Raw genomic sequence first — 21,860 nt, forward strand, 5'->3', positions numbered from 1 at the left:
TATTTCCTGTAAAGCTGTGACATTTAATTCGAGTCTGTTGCCAAACTCATTCAGGGTATAGATGTTTTCTAAAAACTGATCAACGTCAGTTTTTAGTTTTCCTAGTTTGGAGAATGTTTTTTAAAATACATTGAACATAGATACAAATTTATAATAAATGTAATAAGTAATAACGGTGATTAAATAAAAATTCAGTTGTAATTATTACTGAGCTATATTTAATAAAAAAATTCCAAATATTAACTGAAACTAAATACTAAAATTAAATACTAAACGTCATTATTCTGGGTAATACTATTTCCATAATTTAATTTTTCTGCAATATCTTCAAGTGCTTTAGCAATACGGTTTTTTGCTTCAACATTCCGTTCTAATATCTCTAACTTCTTTTTGTAATATTCTTCTTTGGCGTTATTGCAAAGAAAAGAAGTTGTTTCATTCGCTAAAATAAGACAAAAATAAAATTACAACTTATAAGTATAAGAGATATATTGACACGATATGCAATTTAACCTGGTACCTAATAAATTACGATTATAAAGGTCTTTATAATCTTCATCAGTGATACTGTAGGACTATTGGAACCTGGACATTCACTACTGTTTCTTCAGTTTTTCCTGTTCATTGACAATTTTTCACGCCAATTTTCGTCACATTATCGTCTCACCATCCTTTCAGCTTAGTTTTGGCTTACCCCACTTATGTTTCTTACAGGAAGCGATAATATGATTTGTCTACGATGGTATTTTATATTCGCTTTTGAGATGTGCCATATTGATCTTTTTATTTTTTAAAATAATATTACATACTTGACATCTACTTTACATATTTCTTTACATTTTTATATAGATTTAAAAGTTATATAATTCCAAATTATTGGTTAATCATGAGATGAACAGACGCTTTGCTTTTTAAAAATAGTCCACGGAATAATAACCATATGTCATCACTGATAGGATGCCGGTCTTAAATATATTGGTAGTTTGGTTTTTTTGGTTTAATATTCTGTTTTTAATATGTTTACTTAATTTAAAATAATACGTATTCTACAATTATTGTTCTTCTGATTTTCTCCACTTTAGAGTTATCATTGGTCCTGAGGAAACCTATATAAATTGGTTTAACACCTTCAAATTGTTATTCTCTATGGTAAAGTTTTGATCAACACCTCTTCGATTAGGTCTGTTATTTGTAGTCGATATCATAGCATGCCATTATCTTTTAGTGATATAAATATTATTTTCGGCGATAATTTAAAAGAGAGAAAACACTTGTCCATGCAAGCCGATAACGTGGCACCTCGTAGAGTGTATTTTCAGTGCTATATTATAATAAAAATAGTATGCTTAAGAGACACTCCAGTACATCTCCTTATAATAACCGTATACGGCTTTCAATCATTGCTTGTATTTGTCTTCTGAAAACTATTTTTACCATTGTTGTTTTTATGGGTTTTATGTTTTTTTTTTCAAATAGTTTAGTTTATTCATGCCTTTGTATAGTTTACATTTTAGCATCGATATTGAATTTGTGGGTTTTACCTCATTTTTTATGTATTATAAAGATTCGATCCATTGTAGAACTGCCCAATCTAAAACAACTTAACTCACTACGGAATTTTTCGAAGTATTCAATTGCATGGCTGCATAAAGTGTTCTTATAACGATAATTCTGTATAAGCAGATTATCTCGAACAGTGCTTTCAAAAGAGTTTTGCCCCTGTAATTTTTATACTCTAATACATATATCTTTTCCTGTATATTTTGTTTCATAATAGGTCTTTTTAAAATTTGTTTTTTTCTTCTATATACGTGTATTTCCTTCCATTTCAGTTGGTTATAGATTTGCAGCTTGTCTCATTTATAGCTAAATATCTGATTTTGCTACCATTTTTATTAGAAGTCTAAATTAACTTTACTGAAAAACTTATTTAACCAGAAAGCTTATTTAACAAACATTATTTTTATTTACGATTTGTTTCAACCTCAAAGGGTTATTAGCATTTAACTGTATTTACATGGAGTGTGAAAGAGGAACGTTACTTATAGTCGGTTCGCTATATTTACGCGGGTTTCGGATTAACAAAATTATGCTAATGACTCATTGATAACCAGTTGCAGTAAACGACTTCCCAGAAAATTAGGTAAAAACTGCATTAATGGTCATATTTTAAAACACATTAAAATAACATTAGGGTAGGTATAAATTTGTTACAATATTGCAGTTGAATTGATTCTTTGCCAGTGTTGACATTGTATGTTTGGTGGAAATATTTAAAAATGCCTAGACGTGTGTTAGATGTAGATAGTCTAATTTGTAGTGTAGATAAGTATTTTACGGGTGAAAAAGAAAATGCTCTAGGAATTAGTGAAACCAAACTAAGAGGAGTATTACAAAATCGCAATAATGAACGGCCAAAAGAAGATCACCGAAAAACTCGCCTATCATTGAAAACGAAAGATATTCCAGATGGAAAAAAATTTGAAATTCGTGATACCATTTATCGAATGCGAGCCAACAAGGAACATGTGACCTTAAATACAATTCTTTCGGAATTAAAAGATAGAAAATTTGACGAAATTTTCAGAACAAGTCTATGGCAAGTGATACATAATTTGGGTTTCAAATTTCAAAAGGAGGATAACAGAAAAGCCCTTTGTGAAAGAAGTTCTGTTGTGCATAAAAGAATAAACTGTCTAAGAAAATATTCTAAATTAAAAGAAGAAAGGGCAAATTTTATATATTTAGACGAAACATGGATATTTTCTAGGGGTGCAACCAAGAGAATATGGCAAGATGATAACGTAAAGTCTATCAAACATACTGATGGAGAAGGGAAGCGACACATAATTTTACATGCAGGAGGGAAATCGGGTTTTATAGAAGGTGCTGATTTAATATTTTCATCTAAACCAAATCAAGTGACTATCACGATAATATGAACACAGAAATGTTTGTAAAATGGTTACATGAAAAACTTTTCCCAGGTTTAAGTGAGCCCAGCGTAATTATTTTAGACAATGCACCTTACCATTCTGAAGTTTTAAACAAAAGTCCAACAGTCTTGGACTGTTAATAAAATTAAAGAATGGTTGACAAAGGAACATATACCATTTACACAACATATTTTAAAATCAGAATTATTACGCTTGGCAAATATCCATGCAAAACCAAAAATCTTTGTTGTGGATCAGATTATTGAAAGTTACGGTCATCAAGTTTTACGTCTGCCACCGTATCATTGCCAGTTTAATCCCATCGAATATATATATATATATATATATATATATATATATATATATATATATATATATATATGGGGAATAGCAAAACAATATTATGACAACCATATTGGGCCTAACGGTTATAGCGACGACGCAGTTCGGGAAACTTGGCGAAAGGCACTTTCAATTGTAACTCCAGAAGTGTGGTGCAACTGTATATTCAAGTGAGAGAAACTAGTAGAAGATTGGTGGACTCGTGAAAATAAAATAAACGAAATAAGTCCAATCATAATAACAATTAATGGTGATGACAGTGATGATGATGACGATTATGATACTTTTGATGATAATGACTGATTTTCATTTTTGTTGGCAAGTTAATTTTTTTTATTTTTCATTAGAAATTATGTCCATGGAACAAATATACATAGACCATATTTTCTGTGTGAAGTGTAATATAAAATTATTATTAGGTTTATATTAGCCACATTAGACTCCATTAATAAAGTAATTCTCCTTATTATACTGTCAATTATATAAAAGATTTTCCATTATTATTTAATTAAAAAAAGTTATGGATTATTTTTCATTTCATTTGACCAGTTGATATTTCCCCAAAGAGCAGGTAATTAAAACTGGGTACTTACAATAAAATTTTTAATCCGAAACCCGCGTAAATATAGCGAACCGACTTTTTGCTTTGTAAAATAAATATGGTTATCACGTTCTAAGGTTCTTAGCTAACCTCTAAATTTATAAAACGCCGTTTTTGACTCTTTAATTGCTGTTTCATAATTTAAATTCCACCATGCGACTGGAACATGTTTTTTAGGAATCTTTGAAAAACCTATGGACTCGTGAGCTATTGACGTTTAAAATTGTACGAAATGGAATACTTTAGAGTTAATATCAATATGTGTATCGAAGGGCTGTACCAACTGAGACATTTTTTTGTGAAATTAAAGAAGAGTAAAAAGACCAATCTACATTTTTCAGACTCCATTTATTGGATGGAGTTAATGAGAAGATATGGTTATTGTGAATAATTAGTATGGGAAATTGATCACTTCCATACAAATAGGATGTCACATCCCACCACAGAGACGGTAGCAAGACAGAGACGGTAGCAAGACAGGGCTACAAAAAAATATTGGGGACCCATCGCCAGTGGAAATATTAAATCTTGCGATTTTTTCATCAATAAGGATATTTGTATTAAAATCAGTAACAATTTATCCGATTTTACGTCCCAATGAATCTGTTTTTTGGCCCTTTAAAGTATATTGTGGATATTAAAATCGCCTAAAATAATACGAGGCCCTGGAATTTGATTGAAGAGTTCATTTATGGACTGGTTTAAGTCCGGAGGTAAATAAATATTGCGGATATTAACTTTATAGGGCCCTTTTATAGTTACTGCTATTGCCTTTAACTCAGTTCTTAAATGTATGACTTCTAGTAAGTGTCAGCAGAAGTATCGCTGCTCTAATCAAGATGTAGATTGTATATTTTTTCGTAATTTAATTTTTTAATCTAGTACAGCGGCTTTTAAGATACCTGGTAGTTAGTGCTGGATGGACTGTAGTTAAAAAAATAAATAGTATATAATATAATAGTCTGTCGATATCTTCTGTATACGTTTTAGCAAGGCTAAGAGGATCAGAAGAAACGTGTGCATTTTCGAAAAAATCACTTAGTTCTTCCAGGGTTAAGTATTTATTATTAAAATTATCTTTAAAGAAAGAAGTATTACATTTAATAAGATCTTCTGCTAAATTCGTGTTATCTTCAGGTACAGTTTTTGGTTTCTTAGATTTGCTTATAGGTTCTTTAAATGAGTTCTGGTCTACTGTTGTCAGAGGAGTTGTTATTTCTAATGCCGTTCTTTTGAACGATTGAGTGTCACATCATGTCAGAGTTGAATTTTGACTGAGTTCATTTATTTCAACGTTTTCTGGGTGTATGAGAAGTTCAAAACTGCGGTTCAAGAACTTTAATGTTAGCAACTAAAAACATTAAATAGTTAAAGACACGAAAGAGTATATAAAAACGACATTATTAACAGTAGAGTCAAAATATTGAGCGATTGTGATAAAGCATCAGTTCTGAAATTTGATAGTGACCACTTGGCAAAAAAATACTGCATTGAAATGGATATTAAAAAAATTAGAATAAAGTTAATATTAGGTTACCTTTTAAAACTTGTGTGCCTGTTTGTTCTTCAAAAATACCTATTATTTCAGGATGATTTAACTCTTTTGGTTGATATTTTTCTTCAAACTCATCAATTCCTTCACATCCTTGTTGAAACTCATCAATGTCATCAATCATCTCTAGTTTAGTCTCAATAATTGGTGCATCTTGCGTTCTATAAACAAAGGATTTACTACATACATAACTCAAAACTACGAGTGTATTTTTTCTGCTTTTTGCATCTACTATATACGTACCCCACAGAAGTACTATATTCTTTAGTTTCCCGATGTGCAGATTTTGTATCATTTTCTATAATCGTCACTATTCTTTCTTCAATAGGTGTTAAACTCTCGATTGGTATATTAGCTTTCATAGATTCAATATTTAGTTTGTAAATTGATGCTTGTTTATATTTTGTTTTTGTCCGTATGTCTTGCCAGGTCTAGAACAAATATCATAAAAAATTATTTATATACTATTTATTCATAAGTATTAATGTATTTTTAAACATGGACATAAAACAAAATCATAATCCTAAAAAACCTTTTTTTAATTATCTTATATACTAAAACGCTACGCAATTACGTATGAGATTGTCAAGATATACTTTTGGTACAAAAATTCACTTCCGGCTTTGAGATGACCGGAAGTTAAAATTTACTTTAAGTTTTAGACCCCACAATGTATATATGGATCAAAAGGTCTCGTCGAGACGAATCTAAATATGTACTTCCGGTTGCGATCGGACACCGGAAGTGACCCGAAACGCGCATTAAACGTCAAGATAGATAATCGATGACACCGGATTCGTGATTAGCATGCAAAATTAACTGCTAAATGATAACATTGTAACAAAAAACATTGTTTTCGACGAAATATTTCGTGATATATATACTAAAACGCTAAGCCCTTTTCTTGTCCACCACTTTACTCAAAAATCATATTAGATAATTAAAATATTTTTTCGGAATATTATTAGTATTACGTATGAGATTGTCAAGATATACTTTTGGTACAAAAATTCACTTCCGGCTTTGAGATGACCGGAAGTTAAAATTTACTTTAAGTTTTAGACCCCACAATGTATATATGGATCAAAAGGTCTCGTCGAGACGAATCTAAATATGTACTTCCGGTTGCGATCCGACACCGGAAGTGACCCGAAACGCGCATAAAACGTCAAGACAGAGCAAATCTGACACCGGATTCGTGATCAGCATGCAAAATTAACTGCTAAATGATAACATTGTAACAAAAAACATTGTTTTCGACGAAATATTTCACTTATATTTAATACACTTTTTACTTGTATTATTATTGATGAATGTTATGTATATTCTTGCTTATATTGTTTGTATTGATCTCTTAATTTTTCTCGCAAAATAAAACTTTAATTTAAAAAACTCGATGTCGAGTTGGTCCGCTAGTGTCTACAACTATATCAAGACCTAAATTAACAGCAAGTTCTAAATCTATGAACATCATCATACGATTATCTAATCAGTATTGTTTCGTTGGCGACCGACATTTTGTTTTTATAATGCTAACTCGGAGAAGCATCGTTCTCGAGTGCAGCTAATAGCCGGAATTGTGGTGAATTTTATTATCAATATTATAAATATCATAAACTGATTTTAAATTAGAATATCCAAGAGCATTTTTAAGAGAAACATTTTTACTTTTTTGTTTGTTTTTAAAAGTCGAACTTCTGCCTTCAATTCTGACGTATTCAGTTTAAAGTAAATTGATCTGAGACACATTTATGATTATTTTGATTTAACGAAAATTCATCTTATTTACACATAATTAATTCACCTACAACAATATTGTTGTTTGGTTCTTGCCTAAAACTAGCGTTTAAAAATTAAATCAACTTGTCACAGGATAAAAAACAATTAATTTTGTTTCTTCTGTTTTATCATTAAATACAAACGCCATATCGGGATTATCGTCCAAGAAGCATGTCTTGTATATCCAATTTTTTTTGGCATATTTTTTAAGTATATTTTAAATTCACTATCATATTTTTGTACTAGCTTTACAATCTTGATCGGTAGTCCTTTTTCGTAGCTATCCTTTTTATTATCATGGCTACGTATTCGTTTTCCTCAATAACTGTAGTGTTCGAGCCCGGTCGTCCTAAGCTAAATAAAATAGACTGTGAGTAAGTCTATTAAGTAAATTTATTTCTATAACCCTTTTTATATCCATATTATTGTAATCTGTACATACTTTGTTGCCAAATATCCAAATAACTTGCCACGCTAGCTACAATTCTGTAAATCACTACAAAATAACGTAAAAGAAAATCCAATAGGTATTCTTGTAAGAAATACTGTTTACAAATGAGTATTTACTTATTTGGAGAGAAACACATTTTCAAATTTGTGTCTGGCTGTGTGGGTAATTACCCTAAAGCCAATAACAAAAAAAAACACATATTTTTTTCAACATGTGTTTTCAAAAAAAATCGGTTAGTTATATCTCATGGTAATAAAGGTATAAATAATAATAAAGATGATAATAAAGGTGATCTTGTGCCTCAGAACTTAATCCTTTACACTTTTATATATGCAAATAAATGACTATGACGAAGAACGAAATCTCTACAGTATATGTATTAAGAATAAAATTTAATTACAATTTTAATAGCAAATTCGTTATATTTGACGTTATTCACGATTTCTGAGGAAAAAATCGAAACGTCAAATATAATGTGGAATTTAGCACAAATGGCAAACTTTATATAAAACTGTAACTAAGCTCATAACAGCCAATATTATTCAATTCATCCAACTCTGCCCGGTAGCATTCCTTATTTGACCTTTTCTCCTTCCAAATCATTATGCTTTCAGTGTTACTAAAATAAAAATTCACCATGGGTGCTTCTCAGCCCATCGATTTAAAATAGAAGTATTTCAGAGACCTTCGGTGTACCGTCATTTCAATAAAGGCAGCTTTACATCTAGGCTATGCAAGTCTCATGCTATGCAAGTCCGTCTTGCATGGCACATCTCTTGCCTAGCTTGACCTTTTTACATCAGAGATATTTCTGTGCAATTTTAGATCCCACTTTCATTGTTGCCAACAGAGAAAATATTTATCAATTTGAGGTTATTTTATTTTAAATAAATATAATTAAGTACTAAAATAAATAATATAATAAATAAATAGACACTATTTATGGTTATTAAAAGGGTGAAGGATGTCAACCAAAGAAAAAAAAACATTGTTATTGTTGAATATTGCTGTTGTAGCAACAATCATGAAAAATAATAAAAAAAGAAAACCTAGAAAATGCTGGGTCAAACCTTGGTTGAATGCAGGACTGGGAAATTTGAAGTTACCCCAAGAGTTCTTGGATGCTAGAGACCTTCAAAGTTTTAAAAACTTTCTTCGAATGAACGAGTCCACTTTCCTTAAGCTCCTGGAAAAAATTAATCCCTTAATTCAGAAAAGAGATACCAATTTTCGCCAGTGCATTCCATCAAGGACAAAATTAATTCTAACTTTAAGGTATCTGGCAACTGGTGAAACGTTTCGATCTCTAATGTACAATTTTAGAGTATCAGAATCAGATATCTCTCAATTTATTCCCATTGTGTGTAGGGTAATTTATGATATACGCTAAAGATAGAGATAAGGTTATATTTTATTCTGTAATCTATTATAAATAATTGTTATGTTGGCAACATGAATTTTAACGATAAATTGCAAGAAAATAGCATGAAAAATAGAACATGTTCTAATTTTTCGTCTAGCACAGGAATTGCATGGAAATAGCCCGTGGGCATGCGCAGTTCCATGATCTGTCTTGCATGGCTCTTGCCTAGCATGAAAATAGCATAATGTAAAACTGTCTTAAGAAACTTAAACCACATATTTTTCAAATGTATAGTTTGTCTCAAAATATATCGTTTTGACTTTCCCGTCGTTAAAGGATTAGTGGTATTATCGCCATTATTAATAGACAAATGCGTTTTAAATTTCTACCTGACCGCTCAGGGTTGAATCAGGTACGGCTAATGTAATCAGTCATTAAAAATCTCTACTTGCTACTGTGTGTATAGTATATTAGTGAAGATTGTTCGTAACAAATATGTTTCGTCGACGGAAAAATAATCGCTCGAGATCTACTAAACCTAATCAAAAGCATTTGTCATTGGACGCAAAAAAATAGTTAAAAATGTGTGTCATACTTTAATAGATAGGGCCGACAAAGGCTATTGTAAGCGAAGAACCATTGACAAGACGAAAAAAAGTAGTAATTTTTAGTCTATATATATATATATAATATATATATATATATATATATATATATATATATATATATATATATATATATATATATAAATATATATATGGCTTTAAAATAATTAACATTTTTTAATAAAGACTCATAAATTTCAGTTTTAGTACTTGTTTGGCGCTTTTTGTAGCTGTAGACTGTAGTAGCTTGCGTTATCCATGACGATTACACTACTTTCAGGAATATTTTTTAAAATAGAATTTTGAAACCAATTTTCAAAAAGTTCTGCACTGGTATCTTCATGATAGTCTAAGCTGAAGTCTTTCATATTCTTTGCAGATAAGAACAAACAGTTTCGAACCCACATATCTTTCGAACTGGCGTGAATTATTGTTATGCGTTTTCCTTTATTTAAAGATGCTTTCGTATGACATTTTTTACTAAAATCGACCTTCTTTTACATACTATATCATGAGTATCAAACCATGTTTTATCCAGATATATGATAGATTTGTTTTCTAACCTATAATTTCAGAGAGATACTCAGTTCTTCAAGTGTTTAAAACTTATTTTAGAAAGGACTGTATGGAGAGTGGTATCTATATTTGTTTCTTCTTCCTATAACTTCAATTTAATTTATCTAACGTAGGAACTATCTGATTTTCGTAAAGAACAACTTATTGTTCTTCTTATAATATCTTATTGAGTACTGTCCAAATAATGAGACTAAAAATTACTACTTTTTTTCGTCCTGTCAATGGTTCTTCGCTTACAATAGCCTTTGTCGACGATATCGACGTTTTTGTAAGTAAATATGTTCTTTTCACAACATTATGTTTGATTAGGCCCCTATCTATTAAAGTATGACACACATTTTTAACTATTTTTTGCGTCCAATGACAAATGCTTTTGATTATGTTTAGTAGATCTCGAGCGATTATTTTTCCGTGGATGAAACATATTTGTTACGAACAATCTTCACTAATATACTATACACACAGTAGCAAGTAGAGATTTTTAATGACTGATTACATTAGCCGTACCTGATTCAACCCTGAGCGGTCAGGTAGAAATTTAAAACGTATTTGTCTATTAATAATGGCGATAATACCACTAATCCTTTAACGACGGGAAAGTCAAAACGATATATTTTGAGACAAACTATAACAAATACACGAATTTATCCAAAGAGTGATTGTGATTATCCAAGTTGCACAAAATAAACATTGCGAGTCCCGTTAATATATATCATACAATATTAATTACCTTAAATCAATATATAATCGATATTTCTTATTAAAACAAAAATTAACATTTAGCATCAAAATAGTCAGTAAAATTCATTCGATACGTACAAGTAACGAATTCTTATTAACACACAAATTATTACTAATTTTTAATAAGATTATTTCATATTTAACGTTCTGTATTTTGTTTTCAATTAGTTATGAAACATCTTTAGTTATGGCACCCCCATTAGTTATGGAACACCCTGTATATCCGTACCTGTGTAATGAGAAAACTATATTAATTGTACTACTAAAAATTTTAAACGTTTTGCAACAGTTAATTGAATAAAAATAAATATGAATCAGAATCCCTCGGGTAATATCCATAACTGCAAACATATATGGTTGCTGTAGAAAATACAACAAAAAACAATCAAAAGAAAAGACTCATACCTGGGATCATGATTTTATAATATACCTACACATTTATAAATATATAACATAAATCATTTTACTTTTCTCCACTGTCGCCAGTCCTTTCTGGAACCAGGTACGCTGTTAAGCTTAGTTGCAAGTTGCTGCCACAGCATCTGAGCTTGCCGGAAGGTAAAATTGCTGTTGAACTTTCCACTTCTAAGGTGCTTGTGATCTTCTAAAAACTCGATTAGAATCTCCTTTTGACCAGAAGACAGATATCTGGCACGTTGTTTGCGTGACATTGGAATACTACAAAATATAAAGCATATATCTTCTCGATTTATTCTACTATCAAATTAGAAACTGAGCAAAGTGACCTTAAAGTAAGTAGCTATAAGTCTTTATTATAATAAATCCCAGAGCTTAAAATTTTTAAAATACAAGTTTGTAATAGAAATGAGTAAAATACGTTTATAGGAAGTAGTAATATAATAGTAAATCTAACAATAGCAAGTATTAAAAATTTTATATTTTCAAAGCTAACTTAAGTAATGAGAATAACAAAAAATCTATATTCTAAACCCCACTTCTCTAGATGATTATGATACTCTCCAACACAGATAATAAGTTAAGAAGTAAATACAATAATTTTAAAGAGGTTCTGAAACTGTTTTTTTTTAATTTTTTTGAAAACGATTTCCTGAGTGGAAGACGAAATGTCCAACAGTTATAGAATGTAATTTCCACTACAATCAACTGTAGCTTAATCCTATATATAAACATAATATTTACAATAACACTCGTCAACAAAATCAACTTTTTTGTGAGATGGATAAAACATAGTGTTTATTATATACACTATCATGAGAAAGCTGAAAATAAACCTGAATTTTTTCTATCACCCACACTTTATTTGCTACGAAGAATTGTGCATTGTAGGGAAATATATCAACTTTAGTATCTTCTTCGCAGTGCGCTTGCCTCAAAATATTGTACCAGGTGTTTAACAGTGATACTTATTAGCTGGAGCATAACAGATTAACGTCCAGCAGTAGTCTGATTTGGTATTACGGAAAAGCCGTAAATTATTTGGTGATTTTGGTCTAGGGATGAGAAATGAAAGGAGAGAAAGATTAAAACTATCTGTAGAGGAGAAATAATTTGCAATACTAAATACGTTCTTCAAACTACCGCCAAGACGTTTGTATACTTTGGTCCCTCCGCAAGATCAACCAAGAAACATAATAAGGAATAAAATTGATTACATAATGGTGAAAAAGAGATTACGTAATGGATGCCTATCAGTTAAAAGTTACTCCAGTGCTGACGTATCGTTAGATTATATTCCTCTTATTGGTAAATTTAGGTTTAGATTTAAAAAGGTTACAAAAAAGAATAGTAACAAAAAATGTGAACACTAAAAGACTAAGAAACAAAGGAGAATTACTCCAGAATATATGCAAAACCTTTAACAAGTTCAGAGAAGAACATCTAATAGAAAATAAAGAGAAGAGAAAAAGTTGGATGAATGACAAAATACTGCACTCATGCAAGAAAGAAGAAAATCAGAGAATAACAAAAGAATGTACAAAAATATTCAGAGAAAAATAAGAACCGAAATACTAAAGGCCAAAGAAAATTGGTTAAAAACACAGTGTGAAGAGATAAAGTTGTTATAACAAAAAAAAAACGATACATTTAATATAAAAAGGTAAAATAAGCAACTGGTCTTCAAAAATCCAACACAGCTAGCAACATGGAAACATTATCATAGATAAAAAACAAGAAATATGTATATGGACCAAATTCATACAAGAACTCTTTGGTGATAATAGGTCTGAACAACCCCCGTCCTACATATGTAATGACCACTTACCAATTACATCAGAGGAAGTGGAAAAAGCAATATCACAACTAAAAGATGGCAAAGCTCCTGAACCTGACAATGCATATGCTAAACTCATAAAGCTATTTAACACCGACGGTACTCAACGACTAACAAAAATTTTCAATGACATATATTTAATAGGAGTAATACCAACAATATGGCTGATGTCGACGTTTATTGCTCTACCAAAGAAAACAAAATCCGTTGAAAAAAAAATGAGCGACATTTTAAAGCTATTTCTAAAAATCATACATATATATATATATATATATATATATATATATATATATATATATATATATATATATATATATATATATATATATATATATATATATATATATATAACAAGCGAGTCTTCTACAGCTGACGCCGCTTCTTGCATCCTAATTTCTAGCGTTTTCTGTCGAAGCAATCTTCAGTTGTTAAATCTCTGGCGGTCATTGCATCGTCGACATCGTCTCTCCAGGATCGTCTTGGTCTACCTCGTTTTCTTCTAGTTGGCGGAGTCCATTCTTCTATTTTTTTTGGCCATCTATTTTCAGGCATTCTCTGAAGGTGTCCATACCAGTTAAGTCTTTTGGCTTCGATTGTGTCTATTATGTCTAGATCGACTTCACCCTATCAAGTCTAGTGAGCTGGCAACATCGTCTTCAGTAGTTCATTTCCATGGCCTTAATTTTTGATTTGTTTCTTTGGTTTATTTCCCAGAGTTCGGCGCCGTACAGTCCAATACTTTCTATTATTGTTTTATAGATTCTTCTTTTATTTTCTTTTGTTATTTTTTTTTTATTCCATAATAGTCCGTGTAGCTGTCTGGTGGCTGATCTTGCTTGGCCAATCCTGGAGTTTATTTCTTCGCTACTTCCTGCTTTTGATGTTATTTGGACTCCCAAGTATTTGAAATTGTCTGTTGGTTTTATAGTTCCCATTTCGATTTGTAGGCTTTCTGGTTTTTCTCCTACAACTAAGTACTCAGTTTTTTGTATATTAATTGTAAGGCCCCATTTGGTATACTCATCTTCCAGTTTTCTAAGCATGTAGCCTACATCACTCTCGTCTTCAGCTAGAATGGCTTGGTCGTCAGCGAAGTGTATCGTGTACAATCTATCATCTCTGATTGGAATGCCCATATTGCAGCACTTTCTTCTCCACACTGAGAGTGCCTCATTTAGATATATTTTGAAGAGTGTAGGTGCTATGCCGTTTGATTGTAGTAAATGTTTCTGATAATCTACAATCAAACGGCCAAAATCAAAATAGAAGACCAGTTAACTGATAAAATTGCAATAGAACGTGGAGTACGACAGGGCTGTATTTTGTCTCCATTGTTGTTCAATGTTTATTCTGAATGGGTATTTAAGGAAGCTTTAGACGGTTGTGCGAAAGGAATACTAATAAACGGTGAATGGTTGAATAACATTAGATATGCAGATGACACTATAGTTTTTGCCGATAATCTGAATGACTTACAGATATTAACAAATCGCATAACAGAAGTCAGCAACAGATACGGACTAGCTCTTAACATAAAGAAAACCAAATTTATGACAATTAGTAAAAAACCAATACTAAACGCTCAACTTACAATCAACCAACAGAATATCGAAAGAGTCGAGCAATATACATATCTAGGCACCAATTTAAATAGCCAATGGGACCACTCAACAGAAATTAAACAGCGAATAATAAAAGCAAAAGCAGCATTCGTTAGAATGAGAACTATTTTCAACAGTCGAGACATATCATTAAAAACAAAATGCCGTCTATTGAACTGCTACATATTCACAGTTCTGCTCTACGGAATGGAAGCATGGACACTGACTGTTGCATCTATGAATCGGCTCGAAGCTTTCGAAATGTGGTGTTATAGGCGCATCTTACGTATATCCTGGGTTGACAGAGTTACTAATGTGGAGGTCCTGCGTAGAATGGGGAAAGAATGTGAAATTCTCATGACCGTCAAAACTAAAAAGTTGGAATATCTAGGTCATGTAATGAGAAATCAAGAACGTTACGGCCTTCTCCAGCTGATTCTCCAAGGGAAAGTAAATGGTAAGAGAGGACCGGGAAGAAGACGCATTTCCTGGCTTCAAAATTTGCGAAAGTGGTATAACACGACTACCACTGAACTGTTCCGCGCTGCAATAAGCAAAGTGAAGATAGCCGTGATGATCGCCAACGTCCGGAACGGATAGGCACTTTAAGAAGAAGAGGTGCTATGCAGCAGCCTTGCTTTAGGCCCTTACTAATAGGAATTTCTCTAGTTAATCTAAAAATCATACATTAAAGGATATATACACTAAGCGAAGAAAAAATCAGCCGTATACAGTTGGATTTTCGAAACGTAGCGGATACGAGAGAGGCTCTCTTTAGCATGCAAGTGCTATTATTTCAACGATGTAGAGATGTGAATTGCGATATTTATGCATGCTTCGTTCATTACCATAAAGCGTTCGAGACTGTAAAACACAACCTGATGGAGATATTAACAAATATTGGATTAAACACGTGTGATCTAAGAATTATTAGCAATCTTTACTGGAATCAAACATCGTCTATTCATACAGAGGCAGGAGAATCCGATGATATTAAAATCAAACGTGGAACACGACAGGGATGTATACTATCACCCTTGCTGTTTAACATATACTCTAAGGAAATTTTTCAAGAAGCAGGAGAGGATGTTATAGTCGGAATTCGAATTAACAGAGAATGTTTTAATAACATTGGATACGCGGATGACACGGTGGTTTTCGCAGACAGTTATGAAGCCCTCCAGGAATTAATGAATTGAATCACAGAAGTGAGTAAGAGATATGGACTTTCACTGAACATTAGGAAAACAAAAGTGTGATGATTTCTAAGAAGGAACAGCAAATTGAAAGAATCAGTGTGAATAGTCAACCAATTAAGAGAAAGAGTAAAAACATATATCTACCCTGGTACGAACGTCAATGAAAATTGCCATGATCTATCAGTACCCATAAAAATCAGGTTGCCACGATGTTATCTCTTTCGTATACTGTTGTACGGAGTTGACTCGTGGACTCTCACAGAGGCTACTTGCAAGAAAATTGAAGTTTTCGAAATGTGGCTTTATCGTCGAATACTGAACATATCCTATACCGACCGCGTTACTAACCAGAATGTTTTATTAAAAATGCAAAAAGTAGAAGAGCTGTTAACCACAATAAAAACAGCTAAAAACAAATACCTTGGTCACATCATGAGGAACAGCGAAAGATATAGGTTGCTGCAATTAATTCTACAAGGAAAAGTAGAAGAAAAACGATGACCAGGAAGGTGAAGGATTTCCTGGCTGAAAAGTCTATGTAGATGGTTTAACACAACAACCACAAATCTTTTCAGAGCAGCAGTATGCAAAATATAGATTACCATGATGGTCGCCAACATCCGACACGGATAGGCACTACAAAAAGAAGAATAAGTAATCTGACAGCAGACTAGGACTTCATTTACCTTGGTAACCCTTTTCCATATCTACAACGTCTTGGTGGAACCATTCTACATGCTCATCAATTAAACACCTAAATTTTCTGGAAAGAAATTCAGATGAACAGCCAGGAGGTGAATTTTTAGAGACATGTTACATCCTATTTTTCTGTAGGTAGTAGTAGTAAGTAATGCAATGACAAGATATTTGTAATGGTCAACTTTGCCATTGTGAAAAATATTGGACACAACTATTTAAAAAGTTTTTTCTTAAATCATTACATTCACATTCTTCTACTTCTTCTTTTTTTATATATAGACATGACTCTGTCTATTTTTAATGTGCCTCCAGTAAGTTGTCGTTCCATCGTTTTCGTGGTCTTCCAACTGATCCTATTCCTATTGGGGAACCGACGTTTGTCGTCTTTACTACTCTATTTGTTGTCATTCGGCTTATGTAATCATTCCATTCTACTCTTCTATTTCTTACTCAGCTCTTGATGTTCTCTATCTTGTATCTACGTCGTATATCTGTACTTATAGCTCTGTCCCATAGCGTCTATCTATTAATTTTTCATCTCTGTTGTTTCTAACATCCTTTTTGTCCTCTCCACGTATATCATTATTGGTAATAAAGTTTTTTATACAGACTTTTGCTATGTTCAAAGGGACGGAATAGCTGATGGTAAATACTGAATACTACACAGTATTCTTGGACTTAGGTTCTATTCTCTGAATCTTTGTGAGAAAAAAATAACAATCTACAACATGGGCTGTCGGTTCTCTCCATAGCATTGGTCCTACAAAGCACATTCGACGTTTTGTAACTTTTAACCAAGCTGTTAATAATGTGACAAAAGGCTTACAAAATATATAAGGAGCCTATGACTTATCTTGATGTCCTCCTTTAACTCTTGATTTGAAAGTTAGTTTCTCAGGCATATGACAAAAACTGTTATCCTGATTTACACACTTCTTAGGCATTTTACTAATTTATAAACAATCATGATATGTTTATATAAATGAACAAAACAAAAAATGTAAAACACAAACACTTAAATACGTTTCGAGCCACGGCAGTAGAAAATGTACTAATTTGATTCGACGATACATACCTACTAATGTATAAATCGGATCAAGTGTACATCTTTTATAGAAATAAACAGATTTAACTTGTCTTAAACTGAGATATTTGTCCTTCGAAGACAATATAAACAGTAGTGGTGCGGGCGAATATTGATATCTCAATTATCTACCTATTTTCAAGATATAGCTGGTTACTCAAGATTCGTGGGTGCTAAACACATTTTATTTTTACTTTCGATTTTAGAATGCCGTAACAATTAGATATTCCGAAAAATCATATGTTACAAAATATGTGTTGACCAGTGTAATTATAATGAATAATTGCCTAATTTATAGAAGAAAAAAAGAAAAATTTCCGAAAGTTAATAATTTTAGCACTATTTCTCTCATTATCATTGGTAAAATATTACGAAATCAGCACAAAAAAGTAAATCAATTGGCTTCTAAAGAAATGCAAATGTTTTATTTTTTATTACTCCTATACAAATAATCCAAACTGTATAAATTATGTACCTACTACCGTAACTGTCTCGTCGTATTTACTGATCATTTGATTCTTCTAAGATCAGTGGTATTTTTTGTAGGTATTGTGGTATTGTCTACAAACATTTGTCTATAATCATGGATTAGAAGTGAAATAACATAAAAATGTATGAATTCCCGTATGCATTAAAATCTGTTCGACTATTATATAATTATTTAATCATTGAGAAAAAAATTACTATGATTTATTTTAACTAGTTACTTACTTATATATATATATATATATATATATATATATATATATATATATATATATATATATATATATATATCATGACCTCACTTTGGCCATATTGTTTTGACACTTTTGACAGATCGTATATCTTTGTTTACGTTTGTTGTTTTTCGAATATTTTTCGTTTTATAATACTTTTATAGAAACTGTAATAATATATTGTGATAGTGCATAATAATGGTTTCTTGTTCTCAACGTAGTTGCAGTGGCAGATGTTAATAAAAAATCTTCAGGAATAACGTTCTACAGGTTAGTAAACAAATATATAAACAAAGTAATGGCCCGTACTTCAGAGAATAAATTAATAGTATTTGACTGTATTAATTTATCTTTATGTATAATATATCGTGTTTTTAGTGTCTACCTCGGGATAAATAAATCATAGTTTATTAAAAATGTATTGCACTTTGTAGATTATGACTAAATCTTCTGAATAACTAGTCATATTTTTATAGTAGTTTTAATATTATTGAGCCCGGCCATGATCCCACCGCCATATTGATATCACAGTTAGCCACGCCTACCTACGCCGTTTTTAATACACACGTTAATATGCTCATAGCTTCTCCATAGATTCTAACTCGATGATATATATATACATATATATATATATATATATATATATATTTATATATATATATATATATATATATATATATATATATATATATATATATATATATAGTAACCTAAATGGCCTATTACGAGTGTTCTAAACACTATGTAAAAACAGAAGTTTGTATAAAAATTAGAAAATATTGGCTTACCTATTTCTTTTAGTTTCACAAGTTTTTTACAGATACTTTTCGTACGATAATGAACGTGTACGTATCGATTCGTGCGTCTGGCTTTAGAAGGTTACTGTACTGTACTGTCGTCGATCAGAATCATGCGTACTGTTTCGAAAACGAGAAGAGTAGGAAGGAGAGAAAGGGGCCGCTGACCCAATATCGTTGGATATGCATTTCGGGAGCAACTGCTGTTTGCTGTAAAACATACTTAAAATAAATAGGCGTTAATCTAAGCGATTGTAATTAATCTAAATATGCATTTGTATTATAATTTTGGCATCATCGTCATTTGGTATCATAAGTAGATACATAACGTTTTAAAGTTTTGTTTTAATAACAAGAAAAAAAAATATTATCAGTATTTATCAAAAAGGTTTTAACTAAAAGCAATACGTCGTAAAAAACTATACAAATCTAAAATGTTATTACTTTCTTCTATGTAGATCTTATACCAGGATTATTATTTAACCTTTTTGGGTACTTTTTAAAATCTTTTTAGTTTCTTCTAAACTCTTTAAAATCCTATAATCGAATATTATTTTAGAGGTTGTACATTGAACTGTAATAATAATACTCCATAATTACTGTAATTAGTTTATAATTATATTTATTATCAGAGCACTAATATCAGAGTTAAAATGTTTGAGGTAATTGATAAAATTTGTTGTTTGCTGAAGTTATTAGTCATAATCATTAAACTGAACTGAATGAATGGAAGTCTATTAAATTAGAAAGCTTAATTTGTTTCATACAGAGAATTACGATATTTACTTAAAATAAATTGTTTCCAACGGTTGTGAAAATAAGCTTATAAAAATATAAAAATTAATGGGAAAATCCCAGTAGTTGGCTATGTACCATAGTTTAAAAACTTATACAGAATTAAAACACTTCAAATTTGTATCTTGGAATATACCAAGATACAAATTTGAAGTGTTTTACTTCTGTATAAGTTCTTATAAAAATATAGATTTATCTCTTTTTATTTTCAAATATCATCAAAGTCGCTATTTTCGCTGTCGAAAATTAATTGTAAATCGTCATACAAAATAAAAATATTAGTAAATTAAACAACTTACTAATGTTTGTATTTTGAGAACGATTTCCGAAGTGGAAATTGAAACGTCAATAAACTTACTTTAACCTTTAATTGTGGCTTATTCCCATGTAAATAGTAATTACTTTAACATGCTACAAGAAAATAGCTTCAGAACAATATAAATAAATCAATTTGTTTTACTGAACTAAAAATTAAAAATGATAATTACAATAATGAAATACACTTATGTGCTATAAAAGTTAAATATTGAAATAGTGTTAAATATTGGAATAGTTTTATGTAACTATATAGAGCTCCGAAAATAAGATGCACAATAAAAGATTGAATAAACATTTTTTCCCAGTTGCAAAAACCAGTTGTAATAGGAGGTGATTTTAATGCCCATCATTATATTTGGGGTTCCAGTACAAATGATGGAATCGGTATACAGCTGATTAAAATGGCACATGATCTTAAATTTACAGTTTTAAATAATGGACAACCAACAATACTAACTCAACCTAATCAGAATTACTTAATTATTGATGTTATTTTCTGCAGTCCTGATCTTGTTAGTAAGACTAAATGGTCTATCTCTTCAGACACGCTAGGATCAAATCATTTTGTTATACAGGTGGATATTTGAATTAAAGCCGAAACAAAAAAAATATTATCTAAAGATAAATGCTTCTTTATACTTCTTTGGTGCAAAACTTTTTTAATCAAAATAGTGGTATTCCAAATAACACATCAAGCAAATATAAACATTTATTGAATAAACTTTGATCAGATAAAAGGCATATATCGAGCACAGTTTAATTTAATCTTGCCCAAGTACTTTCGATCCCTAGATCATCTTCAGGGGCATTTCGTCAATTGCGGCCTATCCGACAAGAACAAAATGTCATAAACATATAAATGTACATCACACTACACTACAAAAGGACAAACAAACACTTTAAAATTATATAGGAAAGACTACATTACGTGCAGAAGCCGGAGACAGAATGATTCATGAAAATATCAATCGTCGAGGACTGCAATCGTCGAGGGCATATACTCATCAGGCTTCCTAAAAGAAAAGTTCCGTTTCCTCCAGCAAAATTTCTTCATAACACTGCACATGAACTCCCTCATGAGTATTTTGATATTTTAGATTCATTCCCAATCAAATATTGCAGTTAACTACTGCACGCCAAAAACGCTGATAAAGAGCCATTCCGACTGTATGGCTGGTGACCCCTGAAGTATCTGATCTGACAAGGTTGGCAAAGTTCTCCCAAATTCGTCATGTGCGCTCCTTACAAACGTCCACACAGACAAGCCACCTTCTGACCCCCTCTGCTTCTTAGTAGTCCACTACTTCTCCACCAACACAACACTCATCTTGTTTACCACACTACCACTACTCCGCGAAAAAAAAGGAGATCCCCATTCCTTGAAGAGGCGCAAGCCTAAACAAGGTTAAAACCCCGGCTCCATCAGTACTTTGGACTCAAGCTAGAAA

The 21,860-nt window shown here is 31.4% G+C and overlaps 1 protein-coding gene across 2 annotated transcripts; it reads right to left on the bottom strand.

Moving 5' to 3' along the window:
• Nucleotides 1-201: 201 nt before the first annotated feature.
• On the bottom strand, nucleotides 202-19,466 carry LOC140433383 (uncharacterized). 2 transcript variants are annotated; one of them, XM_072521399.1, is made up of 5 exons: nucleotides 19,291-19,462; nucleotides 11,414-11,624; nucleotides 5,675-5,862; nucleotides 5,417-5,592; nucleotides 202-442 (listed from the first exon to the last, which is right to left on the bottom strand). In XM_072521399.1, the coding sequence occupies exons 2-5, from the start codon at nucleotides 11,615-11,617 to the stop codon at nucleotides 270-272; spliced, it is 741 nt and encodes a 246-aa protein (XP_072377500.1). In that variant the 5' UTR covers nucleotides 11,618-11,624; nucleotides 19,291-19,462; the 3' UTR covers nucleotides 202-269. The 2 variants fall into 2 exon arrangements, with proteins under 2 accessions (XP_072377500.1, XP_072377501.1); XM_072521400.1 differs by lacking the exon at nucleotides 202-442 and adding an exon at nucleotides 4,866-5,230 and having other exon boundaries at nucleotides 19,291-19,466.
• Nucleotides 19,467-21,860: the final 2,394 nt, after the last annotated feature.

This window comes from Diabrotica undecimpunctata, chromosome 2 (assembly GCF_040954645.1).
Source record: "Diabrotica undecimpunctata isolate CICGRU chromosome 2, icDiaUnde3, whole genome shotgun sequence".
In the NCBI taxonomy this organism is placed as follows: domain Eukaryota; kingdom Metazoa; phylum Arthropoda; class Insecta; order Coleoptera; family Chrysomelidae; genus Diabrotica; species Diabrotica undecimpunctata.